Source organism: Miscanthus floridulus, chromosome 11 (genome assembly GCF_019320115.1).
Source record: "Miscanthus floridulus cultivar M001 chromosome 11, ASM1932011v1, whole genome shotgun sequence".
Classification (NCBI taxonomy): domain Eukaryota; kingdom Viridiplantae; phylum Streptophyta; class Magnoliopsida; order Poales; family Poaceae; genus Miscanthus; species Miscanthus floridulus.
In genome coordinates, this window is record NC_089590.1 from 43,212,388 (window position 1) to 43,233,077 (window position 20,690).

At 44.6% G+C, this 20,690-nt stretch overlaps 3 protein-coding genes across 7 annotated transcripts; 1 reads left to right on the forward strand and 2 right to left on the reverse strand.

Moving 5' to 3' along the window:
* Nucleotides 1-4,506: 4,506 nt before the first annotated feature.
* LOC136492902 (probable endo-1,3(4)-beta-glucanase An02g00850) lies at nt 4,507-9,293 on the reverse strand. The gene is made up of 3 exons (XM_066488947.1): nt 8,133-9,293; nt 4,743-5,351; nt 4,507-4,608 (listed from the first exon to the last, which is right to left on the reverse strand). The coding sequence occupies exons 1-3, from the start codon at nt 9,291-9,293 to the stop codon at nt 4,507-4,509; spliced, it is 1,872 nt and encodes a 623-aa protein (XP_066345044.1).
* Nucleotides 9,294-11,762: 2,469 nt separating this feature from the next.
* On the reverse strand, nt 11,763-20,270 carry LOC136494945 (ubiquitin carboxyl-terminal hydrolase 27-like). Of its 5 annotated transcripts, none has more exons than XM_066491113.1 (11): nt 20,092-20,270; nt 19,271-19,525; nt 19,074-19,197; nt 14,161-14,261; nt 13,945-14,000; nt 13,463-13,531; nt 13,203-13,329; nt 12,947-13,081; nt 12,806-12,868; nt 12,493-12,720; nt 11,763-12,413 (listed from the first exon to the last, which is right to left on the reverse strand). In XM_066491113.1, exons 2-11 carry the CDS (start codon nt 19,514-19,516, stop codon nt 12,129-12,131), a joined length of 1,434 nt encoding a protein of 477 aa, XP_066347210.1. In that variant the 5' UTR covers nt 19,517-19,525; nt 20,092-20,270; the 3' UTR covers nt 11,763-12,128. The 5 variants fall into 5 exon arrangements, with proteins under 5 accessions (XP_066347210.1, XP_066347209.1, XP_066347207.1 ...); XM_066491112.1 differs by having other exon boundaries at nt 12,496-12,720; nt 13,203-13,334; nt 13,847-14,074; XM_066491110.1 differs by having other exon boundaries at nt 13,203-13,334; nt 13,847-14,074.
* LOC136494944 (uncharacterized) lies at nt 14,216-18,226 on the forward strand. Its single transcript, XM_066491108.1, has 2 exons — nt 14,216-17,439; nt 17,550-18,226. The coding sequence occupies exons 1-2, from the start codon at nt 15,588-15,590 to the stop codon at nt 17,702-17,704; spliced, it is 2,007 nt and encodes a 668-aa protein (XP_066347205.1). The 5' UTR covers nt 14,216-15,587; the 3' UTR covers nt 17,705-18,226.
* Nucleotides 20,271-20,690: the final 420 nt, after the last annotated feature.

Below are 20,690 nucleotides of genomic sequence, written 5' to 3' on the forward strand. Positions count from 1 at the left end.
TTTTATTCCAAACTTCATGAAACTTTTTGAGTGTCCAATATAGATGGGTATTGATGTGAGACACATGAAGATATCCCAATCACACCACCCAAGCATATATCTTGAAAAGGGGTCTATAGGCGAGCAAAGGTGCAATATCCAAGTTTAGGTTGGGGCTCGTTTCTATAGGTTTGACCTTGACATCTTCATCATCACTTAATATACCATGTTTTAGCTCAAACCCATTGCTTAACTGGTGGCAAACACCTAGGGTGTTACAGCTAGCTCATTTGATAGAGCGTAGACATTAGCGTAGGGCGTGGTAAAGACCCTGTGACCAGCAACTTCCATGAAGTCGGCACTGATGTTACATGATGTTGAAGCTCTTATGTTGTCACAGTCCTCGGCATTGTTGATTCCTTTCTTGATCTTGAAAACGTTGTTCGGCTTCGGCTTCTACAGCCAAGCGATGTCGTTCAACTTCACGACAAGCCGACTGATACCTCCCACTCTTCCCTGTGGTGTTAGGCTCAGTTGTGATGGGCCTATCACGCTTTGTTATTCATTTCCCTAGCCATCTTCTGCTCGTCAGTCTCTCCGCCGGGTGCTGGAGCATCCAGGGAGAAGTTGGACAAAGTCTCCTCTCTATCTTGAATATCTAGAGCCTATGGCATAGGGATATGGGGTGGGTGACCAGGCCATGAAGACTTCTCTAGAATGCCTTGGTGTCAAGTGCATCCCAAACTCTATAGTCATCGTGTTCTCCAGGATCTCTGTGGAGCCATGGTCAGCATCGGCTGGAACAGTGCTACCATCTTGATAGGGTAGGAGCTCCACCATGCCAACTAGACGAGATGAATCCGAAGAGGAAGTACTAGGTTAGGAGCCTAGCCAGTGAATGATGCATCCCTCGGGCGTGATAGATAAGACCAAGCCCTTCTGAGGACCTATCAATGGGATCTCTTGCTCTGACTGTCTGAGGTAGCTAATCGTATCTTGATAGATTGAAGCTGAATTCTTGAGTCCGAGTGGAAAACAACTTGGGTCTTCAAGTTGGACTTTAGATTGGATCTCCAACCCGGATAGATTGCTTATGTCCGAGTGGGAGTCTTTGCTCTCCATAGCCTCTCGAGTCTGAGTTGGATCAGAAATCGAAAGATGTGAAAATTTCTCGGCGAGCAGATCCAGCGTGGCTGTTGAAGCGGCTGGAGAAACTTGATGCACTAGGATCTCTATGAGACGACTCTGAAGCTGGCCGAAGTCATCCGCTATGTAGATCCAGGAGCCAAAGATGAAGGTGGATCCCCCCACAAAAATCATGTTGTTGAGGTCCGTCGAGCTCTCGATCACAAAGTCGTCGAAAGCCCCTACTTGGCACGCTAGCTGTCAGTGTTTGATGATCGGCAACTCATCATGGGGTTACACGAGATGATGGTTGGTGGGCTTTGACGTACGCGGAACCCGACGGTGAACACAAAGAGACAAACGATTTATACTGGTTTGGGCCCTCGTGATCGAGTAATAGCCTTACGTCCATACGGCGTGTAGCCTTTTGCGTTGGATTGATTGATATGATTGTGTCTACAAGGAGTGCATCGTACCTATCTTTATATAGGGGAGAGGATAAGGGCATGTATCTAGTCCTAGCCGGTTACAATAGAAGAGTCCTAGTCCTATTATAGAATCTAGCTTTCTTAGTAAGCCGACTAAGTTGATCTTGAATAGCTTGAAGACCATGCCACCTTGTCTCATGTCCTTCAACAGATCGTGGGCTAGCCCAGGGCCCATCCAAGTAGTAAACCCTATGGGGAACCCCCTAGGACCCTAGTCCAACACCTATCTCCATCGTTCACCTCCTCCACTGTAACACTGGTCATGCTGCTCGCCGAAGATGCGCCTGATGGTGTCCTCCACTTGCTAGAGACATTTACCTGGTGGGATGGGCTCAACCAATGACGACTGTGCAGGAGGCAACGCACGTGCGAGTGGAGTGCGCGGTGTAGCAGATACGCCCACGGACTTCATAACCATCATTGCCAACCACTGCTAGGCTCTCACGGAGGACGGCAAGTTCAAGTGCCGCCTACTCCAGCGATGGGGACCATAGGCAGCGGTCGCTCACGACATAGGAAAGGAGAGCAGCGTGTGATGGCGGCGGCATGTGGCACACGGTGCCTGGAGTTGAGCAGTGAAGGAGAGGTAAGGGATGACAGATGGGGCCCACATGTCTACGAGTGGAGAGAGGCAAAATGGCAAGGGCATTTTGGTCTATACAAAAATATGATCGGCTATAGGTGGGCCCAAGTAGCCCATGGGTGTACAAAGTGGAATATTTCATGTTTCAAACGAATTATAATAGTACCAACATTATTAGATGAAAAGTAGTGGTATTTCTCAAAAACATTGAATTTATAAAGGCATTGCTCTAATTAACCCTATTTTGTAGGGAAAATTGACCTTTATATCATAGATGAGTAGGATTACATTACAATACAGAACAGGTTTTTGTCAAACTATGCACTTCCATCTCCCATAGAGGCCTTGGTCCTTTTTCCAGGGAAGGTTGACCCTTTTAATAGATGAATAGGGCTACAATTGTCACCCACTACGGGCTAGTTTGGCTAGGCTCCAGCCTAAAAGGGCACTCCACCTCCTCTTGTGGAGCAACTTCTACCTTATCTTGTGGAGCAACTTTTCTGGTGAAGCTGAGACATTTTGAAAAATGTTTGGCAAAAAAACAGCTCCAGTGATAATTTTGTAATCATTTGTGTCAAATCTGTGAGTGAGGAGCCAAAAATGGCATATTTTCTAGTTGTATGTTAATCCTTTTTTAAAATCAATCTTATAATTGAATTAGGCATAGACTCTTTGATTTGATCTAAAACTGTTAGATCGTCATCATAAAATCCAACAACCTAGGTTATTTTCTTTTTTCTGAATATTATCTTAAAGTTATATTAGGAATGAACGATTTGATTTAATCTAAGCCATTAGTTCATCATAAAATCAAACTATGAATGTATTTTTCTTGATTAATCTCGTAATTTTTAGATCATAATGTGGCTTATTTTGTTGGCTAAATACTATGATGGTAAATGTTTTTTTTTTTTGAGAAAACTGAAGGGGCCAAAGCCCCTGCAGAGAATTTTATTAGCTGAACAAGGAAAGTACAAATTACAGACAAAAGATGGTAAATGTTGTTGTCATGGCCTAAATCGAACAGCCCTTCCTACCTTGCATCATCTTCTCCAGCAATTTGTATTGGGGTTGTTGAACATCAATGAATTGTTCGCTTGAACGAACAAAGTATTGAAGGAGCAAGCTGTCTTGCCAATGGCAAAATGAAATACTAAAACTATAGAAAAAATGAAATCATTTTATTTTTCATCGTCATGTCACCTGCCAAAGAAAGAAAAACTATTTTAGTTTCTGATCATGGGTGTAACTAATAATTCCCAAATATAGGAAAGCTATAAGGTTGGGTTTGTCAAACAGGAACTGTGTTTCGTAAGGAAACATTGGAGATTCAATTTTTAAAAGAAAAAAAAAAGCTAGCTATACTATTACATAGCCAACTCTTGTGTATGCATGGACTTGTATATGAGGGTCGAAGTATTTAATTCGTCACCGGTTCAATTTATACGGTCTACAGCTATTTCAATTCTCAATGGTTGAACCAGTGAACCAATGAACTGATGCTCTCATAAGTTCGATGACTAGTCCAGTCCTAATAACTACGAGGAAACAGAATAACAGGAAGTGTTGGGCATCAAGGCAGCAAGCCAGCAATCCATGCATATGCATTTGCGGATTCACTTCGCATGCATTGGAACATCAGATCTGCTCAAAATTTACGAGAGGGTCGCGAACAGCAACGAGGCCACGGCCCCCAGAATTGTCTGATCGAGTAGCAAGCATGTCTGCAACTCCATTAGGCCTTGTTCGGTCCTCCGGATTGGCTCTGAAACCATCCACATTGTGTCAATCCGAAGGAACCAAACAAAGCCTAGGGCTCGTTCGGCTAGTGTCATTCCTGCTAGGAATGATTCCCGGTGAAGGCTGACCCTGTACAAATTACACAAGTATTTTTGGCTGGAACAGTTTCAGGACGTGATTCTCTGTGAACCGAACGTACCTTACTGAGCAGCAAACTATATCATACAGGTCATCCACGACAGGTTTAACTTCAAACAGTACTTATTATACGAAACAGTACTTATTATTATACGGTACGAACCAGACTCTTCTTATCTTGAGACATAAAACATGCAGTTCAACCGACAACCAAACTTGACACGAACCAGACTCTCTTTTTTTTCAGAAACAAAACAGTTCAAACCGACGACCAAACTTGATACGAACCAGACTCCTTGAGAAACAAATTAAAAGAGTTCAACGACGACCAGACTAAAGTCTTAACACGAAACGACGACGACGGCAGCAGCATAGCATAGCTCAACTCCAAGTCCAAGGAGCAGAGCGATTTGTTGCATTGGCGAGCATGAGCATGAGCGCGTTGGCCTCAGATCAGATGTTGATGAGCTGCACCATCTCCGACACCGCCAGCTTGAACCTGTCTTCAGCACACAGATTCTCCGGAAAGCGAGCCGAGGCCGAAGCCGGATTGGCCTGCAGGTCCATCGTCCACGACGCAAACAAAAATTTGTAAGGTCCCAGCTATAGATTATAGATATATAGAAGCTACTCCTACAAGAGAGAGAAGAAGGAACCCAGCTGGTAATAATGTTTGTTTGATGACTTACGCGGGCATGGATGCCGTACATGCGGAAGCCGTCGTGGGTGGAGATGGTGGTGGTGACGACCTCGATGCTGTGCCTCTCCAGCACGAACAGCGCCTTAGTCAGCGTGCCGGGCTCCCGTGGGCAATGCAGGTTGATGTACGCCTCGTTGTTGGCCACGCTCACCACCACGTTCTGCCCGGACCACGTCTGGAACCCCGCCGCGGGCGCCGGGAACGGCACCGCGCCACGGGGCAGCTGCGCGTTGGCTGCGGCACCGGAGGAGGAGGACCCGGAGCCGCCCGCCCCGGCCCCGGCCGCCGCCGCCGCCACTGCCAGGGCCTTGTTCGCGGCGGCCACGGCGGCCTGCTGTGCCAAGCTGTGGACCATGTCCGCCAGGTTCGCCTCCCTCGACGACGCCGGTGCTGGTGCTGGCAGCGCTGGTGCGGGGTGGCGCGCGGACGACGCGCGGCTGCTGCTGCCGGCACCCACCACCAGCTGCTGCTGCTGGCCGTGCTGCTGCGCCGCCAGCGCGCGCTTGCGCTCCAGCTTCATCTTCTCCAGCTTCTGGAGGGTGCCTTCCAGAGTCCTGATGTAGGTTACGGCCTCCCCAACTATGGTGGCCTTGTCAGCCTGCAGCATCATCATATAAATTTGAGCATAAACTGTACGGTATTCATTGTATCCATTTCTTTTAACTCTTCAAATATATACAAGTCATTGCAAAATTTCAAGGAAGTAGTTTCGTTCTACAGTTTTTCCCATTATAACTGTGCTACAGCACATGCTACCAATACAACTGAAGAATCATTGAATTACTAATTATAAAATCGAACGAAGAAACATTTGCTGAAATCGACGCATATTTGCACAACTGGAAACGTTCCCTGAAAAATCATTGAATTACCAATAGAACACATGCATATTTACGAAATGAAAGATTAAGACAGAACAAAAGGTGAATCCAAGTCCAATAAAATTAACTGAAAACACTCATAAAAGGTTCAAAGCACATTCCTACTATAACCATAATGCATAGTAGTAACCACTCATTTGGCCAAACATCGGTGCCGATTATTACGCTCTAAATAAACAGCCTATATTAATAAGGCAGGACCAACTATACTCATCAGGGCAATAGTTTCTTACTTGTCAACGCAATTTTGTATAATCCCTTATTTATCTGTCATCACCATATGCCTAGGCCTCAGATGCCATGGGCACACCGATGGCAAAAGAAGGTATTGCAGTTTCCTTAGCTTTAATGAAAATTAAGAAATTGTCCCTTCAGGGGAGGGGGTGTCACACCCTCTAGTACACAATTCACTGAACATGGAGTATTCCACATTTAGATATATATATCAAATGTACATTTAGATATCAAATGTTCCAATTGCCAAGTGATTCCACTTTCCAAATCCTCATTGTAGCTTCCCAGTCATGCTGCTAGCGTGGTCTGGGAGAGGAGGGATATGATGACGAGGGGGGAGGGGTTAGTATGCAATAAAATCCATAATGGAAAATTAGGGAGGATGCTTTATGTTGCGAAGGAAGATGGCTAAGATGAGAGATTAGAATGATGGAAGAGGCGATATTGGAATAAGGCGATTGAAGCTGGAGGGAGGGGGGGGTGTGTGAAAACAAATCGGGGCAGACATTAGACATGTTCAGACCATGGGCTAGGACGTGCTTTAAAAAGCCCGATGACAAATCCTACATCCCGAGCCCACCCAAAGGCTGACACCGAGCCAAAGAAAAAGAAAAGCCCGAGCCTGTCCCTAGGCACCATGCATTTTTACCAATAGGTCTAGGCTCTTTTCGGGCTTCAGTGCCCAGATGCAAGAAAACGAAGCCCAAGCCCGGCCCAGAGAATTAGAGTGGACTAGAAATTGAAGGTCTAACCCACTCAATGCACTAGTCAGGTTGGCCTTTCCATAAACATGTTTAGCTGGCGTATATGATTTCTCAAGAAGCTAAGTTATGTGATTTTCTCCCCTAATTTATTTTGTGAGCTGGATTTCCATCCAAAACAAGAAACTACATCAAGCCTCATAGCTGTATTTCCATCAAAAACAAGAAACTACATCAAGCCATTATGTACAGTAGTACTTTACTCCCTCTGTCATATAATATAGTGAATTCTAGGAATTTTAAGACAAATTAAGGGAGAACATAAAAGACGCATGTACCCTTATTTTGTTTCCTAATCAGACGCTATCATCAACGTGATTAATGGTGATTGGTTGATAAATGGAAAGTATCTAATGTAAAATTGGTTTTTGTCCTCTAGAATAAATTATATTTAAGGACAAATTTTTAAATGCTAGAATGCACTATATTACAGGACGGAGGGGGTAATTTTAAGTGCATATCGAATGGATCCAAACCCAACAGGCTATATTGACTTTTTCCCTTATTTGGATCGGGTATCCACATCTAGTGCTCGTCTTCGGTAACATCATGCCAAATTTGTAGCATCCAATCCGTTGACATGCTAACTCATACCCAATAGCCTAACATAAAGATCTAGTGCTAACGCGTTATTTACTACTGCCTCTGCTCCAAATTGTAAGCCGTACTACCTTTTCTAGATACATAGTTTTTATTATGTATCTACATAGAATGTGTGTCTTGGAGTATAGCAAAAACTATATAACTAGAAAAATTAGAATGCCCTTGCCTCCTTACTATTTGCATCCAAATTCGAGATCTAAAACCTAACCTAGCTGATGAAGGATGCAGTGCGAAGACAGAGAAGATAAAATTCGGATGTGGGGAACTCCATAAATGCTTTAGTGATAAGAAGGCAAATTTTGCTGGAGGACACCGTATATAGAAATGTGCAATTGGCCGGCACACACCAATAAACGAAGAATTTGTCCACTACCATTACAAATTTGTGGTTGTTTGCCAGTAGACATAGCCGAATAAAATAATCATTTCCACTGCTCGGGAGAGAGAAAGCGTAGTGAGTAGACATTTTTGCCCCTGCCTACCGGACACACACCGCTATCTGTAATGGTGGAAATAATTATTTTATTCGGTGCGGCGTCCACTAGCAAACAACCACAGATTTGTATGGTACTGAGCAAATTCTCCGTTTGACGGTGTGTGTCGGCCAATTACACGTTTCTACGGTGTCCTCGAGCAAATTTTATCTAATAAGAAATATAGAAGTTCCCCCATTTACTTCTAATGATCACAGCATTGCCAAAGCAAGCACTAATAAGTGAAAATATAGAATTCGTGGCAACGCATGTAGTTGGTGATCTGCGCATATGAATAGAAAAAATTACGAAAACAGCGAAGAAAAACAAAGGAACGATTCTTTTCAACTTGCGCGCGCACATCATCTCGACATCGCCCATGGAAAACTTCAATCAAGAAAAGAAAAAAAAAGAGCCATGCACGGACCTTGTCGGGGAGCTGGGGGAGGAGCGCGTGCAGGGTGCTGAACATGTTCTTCATCTTCTTCCTCCGCTCCCTCTCCGTAAAGGTGTGCAAGTTGGGGTCTGCGTCCTCCACCGCGGCGGCGTTGCCCTTCCCGCTGACGCCGCCCACGTCGCCCTCATGGGCATGTTGTTCTCCAGCTACGTTGGTCTTTCCCTCCTTGGCGTTGCTGAGGTTGCTCTCGCCGGCGTCGACCGCCTTGGACGACCCAGCGTTGTTGTCCTTGCCGGCATGGGGGCGGGGCACCACCTGGATGGCGAGCTTGGATGCGTTCTCCTTGGCGGCATGGAGCGCAGCCGCCGCCGATCTGGTGAGCCTGGACGACCCGGCGTTACCGCCGGCATGGGACACCGCCTGGATGGCGAGCTTGGTCCTAGCTTTGTTGTCCTCGCCAGCATGGAGCAACACCGGGCTGGCGAACTTGGGTTGCCCGGCGTTGTTGTCCATGTCCTTTCTGGCATGGAGCACTGCGGGGTTTGGGACCTTGAACCCGGCGTTGTTGTGCTCGCCGGCATGGAGCACCGCCGGGCTGTCGTGCTTGGACCCGGTGCTATTGTCCACGATGGCCTGGGGCACGGCCGGGCTGGCGATCTTGGATCCGCCGTTGTTACCATCGCCGGCGTGGAGCACCGTCGGGCTGGTGAGCTTGGATCGGGCGGCGTTGTTGTCCACGCCAGCATGGGACCCGGCTTTGCTGTTGTCGCAGTCATGGAGCATCGCCGGGCTAGCGAGCTTGGACCCAGCAGCGTCGTTGCCCTTCTCCTCGCGGGCAAGGAGCACTGCCGGGCTTGCGGGCTTGAACTCGGCTTTGTTTTCCTCGCTGGCAAGGAGCACCGCCGGGCTGGCGATCTTGGACGCGACGCTGCTGTCCTCGCCGGCCTGGAGCACCGCCGGGCTGGCGATCTTGGACACGGCGTTGCTGTCCTCACCGGTAGAGAGCACCGCCGGGCTGGAACGCTCGGACAACCCAGCGTTGTTGACGGCGCTGGCCAGCATGCTGACAGAGCTGGAGTTGGAACCAGCCGGCATCACGGTCGCCGTCGCCGGGATGCTGCCGTGGGGGGCGGTGGCCTGATCATGGCTCCCCTCCACTTCTTGGGGCAGGTTGGCTCCTTCCTGAGACATGGCGCGGTGGATGCAGGAGGAGAGGAGGGTGTGGGGTGTGCGGGGGGGGGGAGGGGGGGGGGGGGGGGGGGGGGGGGGGGGTGGATTTGTGATGGAGAGGTTGGCACACAGAAAAGATTTACACCACCAACAGCATTTTTTAGCAGCTTCTGTGCCTAGAGATAGTATAAAGCGCCGCATATCGGCTGAAATTCAAGTGCGATATATCGGGCGATAAAGAGTTAAAAAGAATATCAGACATGCTCCACACACACACACACAAAAATCGGGCGATAAATGTTAAAAAGAATATTACTAATGGCAACTTATCTACTATGATATTGCATAGTTAGGAGTTTTTGCTAATCAAGACACATAGCACTTTGACAAAGTTTGAAATCTATGGTAGTTTTCTTTGATATATCTTTGTATGTGAAACTTTGTGTTTTATGAAGTACAACGATCCCTGTTAGGCATCCATGGTTGAATGGTTCTACCAGTTTGAGCTAAAATTCTACTAAAGCAATCACGCGGCACGCCATTTATGGAACTTTCTACACTCCAAACGTGAAAGTAGACAAGTTCAACTTCACCAAGATAACAATTCATAACTCAAAGAGTAACAACTTGCTTTGCCAATAACAATGCATCAAATCGAGGTTACAACTTTGCTTTACCAAAATGGAAAATGTCTCCCTGAAGGAATTTTCCACTAGCTTGATAACACCTCAAAAACCCAATTTGCCATGTCAGGGCAAGCTCTTTGGGAGTTCCAAATTCTACAATCCAAAATCCAAGTTCTTCAAGATAGTATAGGAAAGTTGGCACATGGGGAGCCACAACTTTTTCATCAAGTAAATTTCATGTATTTCGTTCCACGTTACCTGCTCCACTAACAACACTTTGCATCAACATGGAATTCCAAGTTTTATAAAAAGGTAAAAGTGCTTATCATGGCATCTTTTTATGGATAGACTCATAACAGAGATACCTCAAGAAGAAAGAAAGACAAAATTGATGGTGTGTAACATCTGTGTGGATGAAAATGCCTGTCACCTGTTCTTCAATAGCCCCTTCAGTATCAGATGTTGTGATTCTCTTGGAGTTGGATGGGATCATCATTATTCATCAACCTGTAAGCATGTTTCGCAAGCAAAGGCCAATTTCAGCAATCTTTTATTGATGGAAGCCTTCACAACTGCAGCATGGCGGGTGGGGAAGCAAAGATTAAATGGCCTAATTTTTCATCAAACAAGACCATCCATTGAATTGAAAAGTAGAAAACTAGCTTCATTTCTCATTTCTTCTGAACAATGTCTCCCTCCTCTCCTTGCACATCATTTCAAATAGTTGCACAAGTCACTTAAGGTGGGCAGTGAGCCTCATGTATAGGTCTTCTCTTTCATTTTAGCATGGTTTTCAAAACCATGGAATGCACTCGTTTTTCTTTAATTATTACTTTTTATGTCTGTATTAATATTACCACATTTGGAGCTTCCCCTACTGTATTCCTCTCTAAAAAAATAACAACTCTTCTGCAGTGGATTGTTCTAACTTCAGCCATGAGCCTACAACTCACAAACAAGGTAATAATAAGCACTAAATAATGAGCCATGAGCCTACAACTCACAACTTCCATAAACATCAAAACATCTGATTCACCCATTTCTGATTTAGAAGAGGAGCTCCTAGACTCATACCCATCTCAGTATCTTCATCCTGATCCACATGTACAGAAGAAGATGGTGTTGAGGGCTATGGTTCTTCCCGCTCAATTTGAATCAAGTTTCGTATGTCACTCGGGCTGGGAACTGGGATTGGGCACAAATGGCCCAAAAAAGCCTGGCCCATACACAAGTTGGCATATACCGGCGATATTTTCATTCTTGCCGGTCACGGCGATATATCGTGCTATTCGGCGCGGTATTCTTGTATTCTTTTGGCACTGGCAATACCACAGATAATATCTTTTTTTAAAAAGAATACCACAGATAATAAATGGCTGCTGGTTTTGCATTGCAAGCTGGCTCGCCAAACATTTGGCAGGTACCACAGGAAAACAGGTAAAAGGCATGCTGGCATGCTGCATCGTGTGAGGGGGCTGCCTAGCTGCGTCGCGTGAGGGGCTGCCAAAACAATTTCCCTTACGGCAGAGTTGCAGTTTTCCAGCTCTTGGAAACGCCTGCCAACAAAAGGAGAGATTAAAGATAGAGCGATAGAGTCATTCCAAAAACAATACAGCTGATTATCAATTGGCGTGATTAGCCAGTTGTCCTTCCTGATAGACATCACCCCCTTTTTTTCCGGTCCTACTGAAACTGCATTCTGCATTTGGCTTCTCATACAGCCTTCTCTCTTTTTTTCGAAAAAAAAAAAGGCTCTTTGCAGTGGAACTGCATTTTGGCATTTTTTTATTATGCTGCTGATAGAAAACCAGAAACTCCTTGTCAAAAAGGACAAAAGAAAACCAGAAACACAGTGAGCCGAAAGTTGATTCACGGATTCCATCTTCATCAGAACAAAACTCACATGATCCACCAATCGCTGCTTACAATGTCACAAAACAATGAAGGTCTGATTTATTCTTAATAGGAAGACCTCCCCGACGTATTGCATTTTTAAGAAGAACATTCCCGTTTGCAGGACCCATCAAATGCCTAGGACACGCCTGCAGTCCATGTATCACGCTGAAAACAGCCATGGCGAGAGGCCGAGATACCTTGTTTTTGTGCCACGGCTAGTTTCCTCCTCTACTTGGAGGCTTACCGTACCGCTAAGAACATCGACTCTTCAGTCTTCACAACAAAACTGCCCTAAATTTTGTTATGATGCCTATGTTAGCTACTCAACAAGCGGCTACAATCTTTCATAGAAAAGCAGCGTGGCCTCCACACACAAAACATCCTCCTCTGAAACTTCTGATACGTCGCCATCCGAGATGTAAAACCACCGCCTGCCAAGGCCTGCAAGAGGTTTCCCTGGATCATCAGGGTCAGGATTCGATGCAACTCTCCTGTAAACTGCATAATGCCCTCCTCCACATTTCCCATAGTGCTCAACGACGGCCGAGAGACCATATAACTTGCTCATTGATGGCTGCGGTGATGATGATGATGAACTACTAGACACATCAACATTTGCCTGAAAATGACAAGTGATCAGATTGTTACCAGTTGCCACCCAAATCAGGTAGTAAAATTTTAAAAGTGGAGTAACCAACCACGTGAATTGAACGGCCACTATTGTTTGTTGCTTCTTCCTTACACGGCTGACTTGATAAGTACCCTCCAGTAGGTAAGACATTTAAGCTCATCTGCATATTCAGTTGTCGATATAGATGGAGAGCTTGTTGCCCATCTCTTTGCACATTCGTTGCTAAAGGTCCAGCGCTCAATGCACCTCCCACAAATGGGGATAGATTGAGAAGTAAAGGGAAAGAAATATGTCCCTGCAGTTGAAGTACTGATCACTCGGTATGCTAATTACATTGTGTGATTGAGTAAACCACGTTTCGCATATAGCAGCAGGCTTACCTGATGTTTGATGGGCTCACCATCAAGACCGACTGAAGCACGTAGCAAATGGATGCATAAAATCTGGAAGAGGACATATGGTTGTTACTTAATTTTACGACAGTTCATGTAAGTCCCAACAAGTACTTCAATTTTGGATACCTTCGGGCACTGACTGATAATCAACTGCTTTGTTACTCGTGAAGATGATGAACAAGGCATTTCCTCCAGGGGGAACATATCCCTGCAACTGCAAGTGCCATAGTCGACACAGGTGTGAAGCTTGCTAACCTTTTCCTGTAACAGTTATCAATGAAGTTGTCATACTAAACATTGCAAAGTCAAATTTTATAACAAAACATGGATGCCATAGAATTTCCAGTGCAGTGACAATTAATACAAAGTAGAACATAATTACCTCATCAACTTCTGATTTAAGAGACAGATATTTGGCAGCAATGATGTGCCAACACCGATCACAACGATAATTGTCAAGATGCTCCACCACAGTGAAGTACTTTAGGCAATCCACCAAGCTACACCCACTGGTCTAGTGTCATGTCATAGGATAAATGGAAGAAACAAAAATACCATTAATGAGCATAAAATGCACAGCAAATGAATAAACAAAATCTTGAATCACAGCAACGAAATTTAGGAAGGTTCACGCAGTCATACAATATCTCCATTTGCATTAAGCACTGGCGAAAGAGGCAAGCAGTGGAAATTCTCGAAGTCCAATGAAAGCTGTGGGATATGTAACAAGGGCAGAACAATAAAAGTTAACAAAATAGGAGTATTTTAAGCTAACTGTCAAAATGCACCAAATTACTTTGATTGGTAATATGAAAACAGCATCAGTCGTGGTTGGCTAAATTACTTCAAAAATCATGATTCTTTAATTTTACCACACAGCTAGAAAAGGTAGGGGCATGCACTGGAGATCTATGTATCTAGTGGTATAGAGGGAATAAAATGCATTCAGCTATGAAGACAACAGTAGGTTACTTTTTTATAAGCCCACAGTTTAACAGTGACAAAATAAGAAGCATAGGAATCTACCACAGATGAACAGTTTCTGCAAGACAATATGCTGCCAATTGTCCCATCAAAGGGGCCAAATAGATTTTGTTTCCAGCGCTTGCATTCAGGCAGGTTACCTTCCCTTTGCTTGTATACTTTGGAGTGAGAAAGGGTGATGTCTGCCAGAGAACTCCTATGTGGTACATAACAATGGGAAAATTCATCCCTCAATGAGATCAGAAGATGGAGAAAAGCTTCTGAAGCATCCTATTAGGAAAATTAGTTCTCATGATGACTGCTCATCTAAAACAATACTAAAATATCAAAATAAGATAGAGAAGTAAACATTATACCTGCTGTCTGGTCAAATTGAAGTGACTAACATAGAAACTCAAAGCATGCATTACTCCATGTGGATTCAACACAGTTCTTTCATCTCGAACTATGCTTAAGTCTGCAACATGCAAAGCTCAAGTACAATAATAACAATTTATGAGCATGTAACCAAAAAACATTTTAATCAAATGGTGGACGTCACGAAGAACAGAGTGTCATACATTTACATTTTACAGGACATGACTAATTTCAGAAGAATAAAGCGAAAATAAAGTAAGTCCCATTCAGTGGTTTTATATAGAACCAAGAATATATTATGTTGGGCAAAGGATCCAAGCAATGCGAATAACAAGGACCCATCAATTCCCAAGAAGATCAGAGCATAGGAGAAAACACTGTTGAAAATTACAGGGTGTATGGATTCCACCACCGGTGGATGCATTATATTGCATATGCAGCTGAGGACCCCACTTGACATTTGAACTTATAAGCCATGTACTGGATAGGGGTTGACATACAATTCAAAAAATCTCAATACAAGGACCCCCTGAAATTTACTGCAGTAAAGGGGCAATACTTGCAATGGACACCAATGTTTTCAGATCGGACGACTAATCGCGATTAATCGTGATTAGTCGTCCTTATCGTAACCAGGTGCTCGATAAGGGCCCTCGATTAGTTTAGACTGATTAGAAAACTTATCGTCCGATAAGTTGCGACTAATCACGATTAGTCGTCCGATCAGACTAGCCGGACGACTAGTTCGTGGGAGGGAGAATTTGGCCCAGCTACAGAATTCGGCCCACCTTTAGCTGGCCCATTAGGGTAAGAAGAAGAGGAGTGAGTGACCTAGTGGGAGTTGTAGCCGCACGGCACATTTCCAGCTCCCGCTGCTCTCTCTCGCAGCCGCCGCCGGCCTGCCTCTGGATCTCCCTCGCCGGCGTCCGCAGCTCCGTCCACGCCCCTCGCCGGTGTCCGCAGCTCCGCCCGCGCCTCTGTCGGGCGTCCGCAGCTCCGTCCGCGCCTCTCACCGGCGTCCGCAGCTCTGCCCGCGCCTCCACCTCGGCTCGCTCCTGTCTCCTCCCCTGCTGGGACCCAGTAGCTCCGCCGGCCTCTAAGGCTCCTTCCTCGACGCCTGGAGGACGGGCACGGGAGGCCTCAAGCATCAAGATGAGCCACCAGTCCCACCACTCTGCCTCCTCTAAAGGTTATTGTCTATGTCTGCTACTCTGCTGCTGTGTATTGCCTGTTGCCACCAATTTGTGACACATTTGTGTGGCTGTGCCGCTCTGCAGAGGATGCTCGACGGCGTGCAGTTGTTGAGGTAATTCTACCTGAGAATGAAGTTGTCTCAGGAGGGGCTGCCTCAGCGTCGTCAGCTGCTCCAATTGAAGCATCTCTGATAGCTCAAGCGTTAGCTAAATTGCCGCCAGATCTTGCTGCCATGGCTGAAGATAAGAAGAGGAAGGCAAAATCATCAGATCCTGGATGGAAATATGGGTTTTGGCCAGACATAGGGAAGAAAGAATTCATCCAATGTATTTTCTGCAAAAAGGTTGTCCCTTCAGGCATTAAAAGGTTCAAGCAACACCTTGCTGGGGGCTATTCTGATGCAGTGAAATGTGGTGAAGCACCTGAACTAGTTAGGCGTGAGATGAATGGTTACTTGGTCACAAGGTCAAGGACTCAGGTTCAGGTACCTGCGGACACTGGGGTGGAGACAGAAACAGATGAAGAAACATATCAAGGTGGAGGTGGTGCTTCTGCTGCTGCTGAAAATGAACCAAATGCTAGGACAAAGTCAAAGCAAGTTCCAAGTTCTGGGACAAAATCAAAGCAAGCGAAAAAGATAGCTCAAGCATCAATCACGAACTTTGTGGTTTCTGCTCCACCAAAACCTCAAACACAGAAGCATCCCAAGTCAGTGAGTTCTTTGCTTTGCAAGAGTCCAGAAGAAGTGGTTGCAGAAAGGCACAAGTCCAAGATGTCACAGCCCACTCTTGAGTACTCCACAAAGAGCAAGGAAGCAAAGCAAATTGTAGATGACCATGTGGCTGATTTTTTTTATGAGAATGGAATACCATTGAATGCTATTAACTCAAGAAGCTGGGAGATTATGCTTGAGTCCATTGGGCAATATGGTCCTGGGTATCGCTCACCTTCATACCATGAGATTAGGAATCCACTACTTGATACGGCAGTGAACAAGACAGAGGAGCTGAGAAAGAAGCATGAGGACGCTTGGAAGGAATATGGCTGCACAATCATGTCAGATGGATGGATTGACACTAGCCACCGTCATCTCATCAACTTTCTTGCGAATAGCCCAGCTGGAACATTCTTCTTAGGTTCAGTTGACGCTTCAAGTGAGATAGCCAATGCTTCTATGTTAGCAGACTTGTTAGAGAAACAAATTGACAAGGTTGGGAAGTTGTATGTGGTGCAAATTGTCACAGATAATGGATCAAACTACAAGGCTGCTGGAAGAATTCTTATGGAGAGGATCCCAACTTTGTTTTGGACACCATGTGCTGCCCACTGTTTGGATTTGATGATGGAGGACATTGGGAAGATACCTGAGTTTAGCTCTTGCATTAATTCGGCTAAGAAGGTGTGTAGGTTTCTCTACAAGCATGGGAGGATTCTGGATCTTATGCGAGAGAAGATTGGTGGTGATCTTGTGAGGCCTGTTGTTACTTGCTTTGCTACTTCCTATCTCACATTAGCAATGCATAAGAACAAACAGGGGCTGAGGAGTTTGTTTGTGAGTGAGGAATGGCATTCCAACAGCTTGTCAAAAAGTGCTGAAGGGCGGCAGGCTGAGAACACAATCCTTTCCATACCATTTTGGACAAAAGTGGAGTACTGTATAAAAGCAACACAACCCCTTCTCATTGCTATGAGGATAGCAGATGGTGATGAAACACCAGCAGCTCCTGAGATAATGGCAGCAATGGATGTTGCAAAGAAGACCATCAAGGAAACTTTGCGAGACAAATCATCATTACTGAATGATGTAATGGAATGCTATGACAAGAGATGGGAGAACCAGATGGAGCAAAAACTATATGGAGCAGCCCTCTTCTTGAATCCTGGAAAGTACTTTGCCATAAAGGAAAAGGATAGGAGACAAACTACAAAGCTAAGGTGCATGTTTAATGACATTATATGGAAGATGGTGCCTGATGAGAGTGAAGCGAGGAAAATAAGCAAGCAAGCTGATGATTATGACAGGACTGAGGGTGAATGTTTCTCAAAGAGATTAGCAATAGTAGAGAGAAATAGCAAAAATCCTAGTAAGTAATGAGCAGTTCAGCAGTCAGCACTTTCTTTTAATTAAGCTATAATTCTCTATGTGATGAGCTACTGATTATATTATTGTTTTGCTTGTAATCTACAACTACAGTTCTATGGTGGGATGCTTTTGGTGGCCTTGCATTCGAGCTACAGAGTTTAGCAAAACAAATTGTAAGCCTCTGCTGTTCGGCGTCTGGTTGTGAGCGCAACTGGAGCGCTTTTGCTCATGTAAGTGCAATTTCTATGGCTGCAGGTGCATACTAATGCATTCTTATATGCTGCAGCCATCTAATGAATTTGCTCCTATTTTCTATGGCTGCAGGTGCATACTAAAGAGAGGAACCGTTTGGAGCACATTAGGTTGAATAAGTTGGTATTTGTTAGCTACAACCGTAAGATGGCATTCAGGTTTCAGAAAATTCGTGAGCTCGGTTCTAAAGGCAAGAAATCCAACCCATTGCTGCTAGAAGAATTTCAATGGGAAAATGAGTGGGTAGACATCCCAGTTCATGCATCTAATGGCAGTGATATGCTTTGGACACATGTTGATGAAGCTGTTTGTGCAACCGACCAGCTTAGAGGCCGCAATTTGCCTAGGGCTGCTGCTGCTCGTGCGAGGAATACTGTGTCCCGCACATATGGGAGGAATAACAAAAGGAAGTGTCCAAGTCCAAGGTCAGATGCACCAGCAACTGAAAGCAGTGATCATGAAGAAGAGGAAAACAGAGTTGCACCAGAACAGCCACAAGGTGCAAGTGCAACAGATGAAGAAATGGAGGACCAGGGAGGGGAGGAAGACTCAGGCGGACCTACAACAAATGATGGAAATGAAGACTTCCATGTGGACGCAGATTTACTTCTCTAGATGGCTGAATTGCTGGTTCTATGGATCAGTGGACTGGATGTTTAGAACTATTTCCATTTCAGACTTAAGAACTTGTTTAAGTTTATTAGTTTACTTATGTTGTGTACTGCTGTGCACAGTGTGCACTGTGCTAAACTGCTGTTAGTTCCTATTTGTTAAATTTGTGTACTTGGTTAAGTTGTTTTCCCATGCTCTATTGTCTACTACTCTTTATATTTTCTTTAGTCTTTACAGTTTTGTTTTTCTGCTATTTTGCCTATTTAACTGATTATCTTCTTTCTTTGTAATTTCAGATTCAGAGTTTCAGACACAAGTCAGCAGCAATATTGGTCAGCAGTCAGCTGTCACCATCAGGCATCAGCAAGCAGCAGTTACAGGTAAGTGGCCAAATCACCATGATAATGATTCATTGCAAACATGATTACATGCCAAGCTGTGCTTGGTTGCTTGCCTCTAACATTTACCTATTTATTATGGCCATGTTTACATATATTTACATCATATATATAGTATATACATGGTCGATCAGGCCATCTAGGCACAAGGACGACTAAATGTCCGACTAGCCGATTAGACCGATTAGAACCGACTAATCGACCCTTATCGACGACTAATCACAATTAATCGTCTGATCGGTGGTCATACGACTAGCCTCGATAATACGATCTGAAAACATTGATGGACACTGAATCTAGAGTTGTGACAAGATCTCACAGTGGGGATCTCGAAAATGATAAGAAGTTCAATAGTCCATAGTAACAATCTTACCTTCCAAGAGAGAACTTAGAGCAAGAAGAAGAGGCATTCTTACAGCCTTTTCTTCAGGTAGCAAACCATCAGTTGCAAGCAAATTATCTAGAAAGGAAATAAAACCATCACAGCTGGCAAGTGCCTGCCAAGGAAAGGCTATCTTATTTAGCATTAACCCAGCTGGATGTCAGTAGAATTACAGAGTCAATATTTACCTGGAGGATGACATTAAGAAAGCAATTGTTGCCAAGATTTCGCAAACCTCCAACATAGTATACTCTCCCTGACCCCCAAAAAAAATTCCTTGAAGAAACCCATGGTATGGACAAACCACTATGCAATGCCTTGCATAACCCGGCAACTCCTAGTCCCAAACCGACAGCAACTGCCGCAAGACTATAGTGACGTCTATTTACTTCGCTCTGTGAAAGCAGTCGATTGTCATGCATAAACTTCCCCATGATTCGCACCTGAACCAGCAGAAATAGTCTTCATAAAATTTGTTAATACGAAAAATGACCAAAGGACGAAATTAAAGGAATCAATGCCCAGGCAATGATGTGATAGTACAGCAAATAAGTGTGAACACATAAATAATAAAAAAAAAGTGTATGGGCTATCCCTAATTCTCAATGGGCAAATCACTCATCGTCAGCTCCTTATTTATAAAGCATGGCACACTGAATAGTATTTTCAGCAAAATCACCAAGCCCAGTTTTCAGATGAAAATTGGCAATGTTATTGTCCCAAACTGGAACTTCTTCAAGAATTAATGCTGTCTCATTGCCCAATACACAGTAAGTTCAACATCAACTTATGCTAACAGCAGTGGACGGAGCAAGTAAAAGGACATGAGTGTACACATGAGCATGCAATGCAAATGTACACCCAATATTTTTTTTAAAAAAAATGTCGATGGTAGCAGGCATGTATACACTTGTGCTCAGAACAGATCCGAATGCAAATAGCCAGATAGCTTAAGTTAGGGTTCGGGTGCTCGGTTTCGCATAGCAGGGAGGAGAAAGGGTGCGCATACCTGGTGCGTGCTCGTCGCCGCCGAAGGACCCGGCGAAGGACCTGGCGAAGGTACCCACAAAGACCTCGGCACCTGGCGTAGGGCGGCAGCGACAGCGGCGGCGGCGGCGGTCGCCCAGCTGCCGCACGAGAGAGCGCGCGCGGGCAAGCGGGTGAGTAGGAAAAATGCCGGGCTGTTGTGCGTTGTTTGCTGAAGGGAAAGAAGTCCAAACTCCAAACAAATCTCGCTATTTACGGAGAAAAAATATCCTATTCTTTTACTCCCCCGTCCACACAAAAGAATGCAACGAATGCAATTTTCGTTTCAGTTTGAATTTTGACTAAATTTATGTAAAAAAGTAATAATATTTTTATACAAAATAAATACCATTAAATTAGTCATAAAATATATTTTCATAATAAAATAATTTGGAGACATAAATGCTAATACTATTTATTATAAACTTGGTTAAATTTAAGCTAATTTGACTGGCACGACTCCCGTAATTACATTATTTCGTGGATGAAGGGAGTATAACCTATTATTATTATTAAAAGAATAGTTTCGCCTAAAGTCCAATAGCTGTGCATCTCGCCAAAGCAAGAAATTTGACGCTCTGA

Excerpts from the sequence above, each read along its gene's own strand:
- LOC136492902 (XM_066488947.1), bottom strand. The coding sequence starts at position 9,293 with ATGTCTCAGGAAGGAGCCAACCTGCCCCAAGAAGTGGAGGGGAGCCAT. Across the intron at positions 5,352-8,132 it reads TCCCCCAGCTCCCCGACAAG|GCTGACAAGGCCACCATAGT; the intron begins GTCCGTGCATGG and ends ATGATGCTGCAG. Across the intron at positions 4,609-4,742 it reads TGTACGGCATCCATGCCCGC|GCCAATCCGGCTTCGGCCTC; the intron begins GTAAGTCATCAA and ends ATGGACCTGCAG.
- LOC136494944 (XM_066491108.1), top strand. The coding sequence starts at position 15,588 with ATGGCTGAAGATAAGAAGAGGAAGGCAAAATCATCAGATCCTGGATGG. Across the intron at positions 17,440-17,549 it reads GAGAAATAGCAAAAATCCTA|TTCTATGGTGGGATGCTTTT; the intron begins GTAAGTAATGAG and ends CTACAACTACAG.
- LOC136494945 (XM_066491110.1), bottom strand. The coding sequence starts at position 19,516 with ATGGGGAAGTTTATGCATGACAATCGACTGCTTTCACAGAGCGAAGTA. Across the intron at positions 19,198-19,270 it reads TTCTTAATGTCATCCTCCAG|GCACTTGCCAGCTGTGATGG; the intron begins GTAAATATTGAC and ends TTTCCTTGGCAG. Across the intron at positions 13,532-13,846 it reads GCAGAAACTGTTCATCTGTG|CTTTCATTGGACTTCGAGAA; the intron begins GTAGATTCCTAT and ends CATATCCCACAG.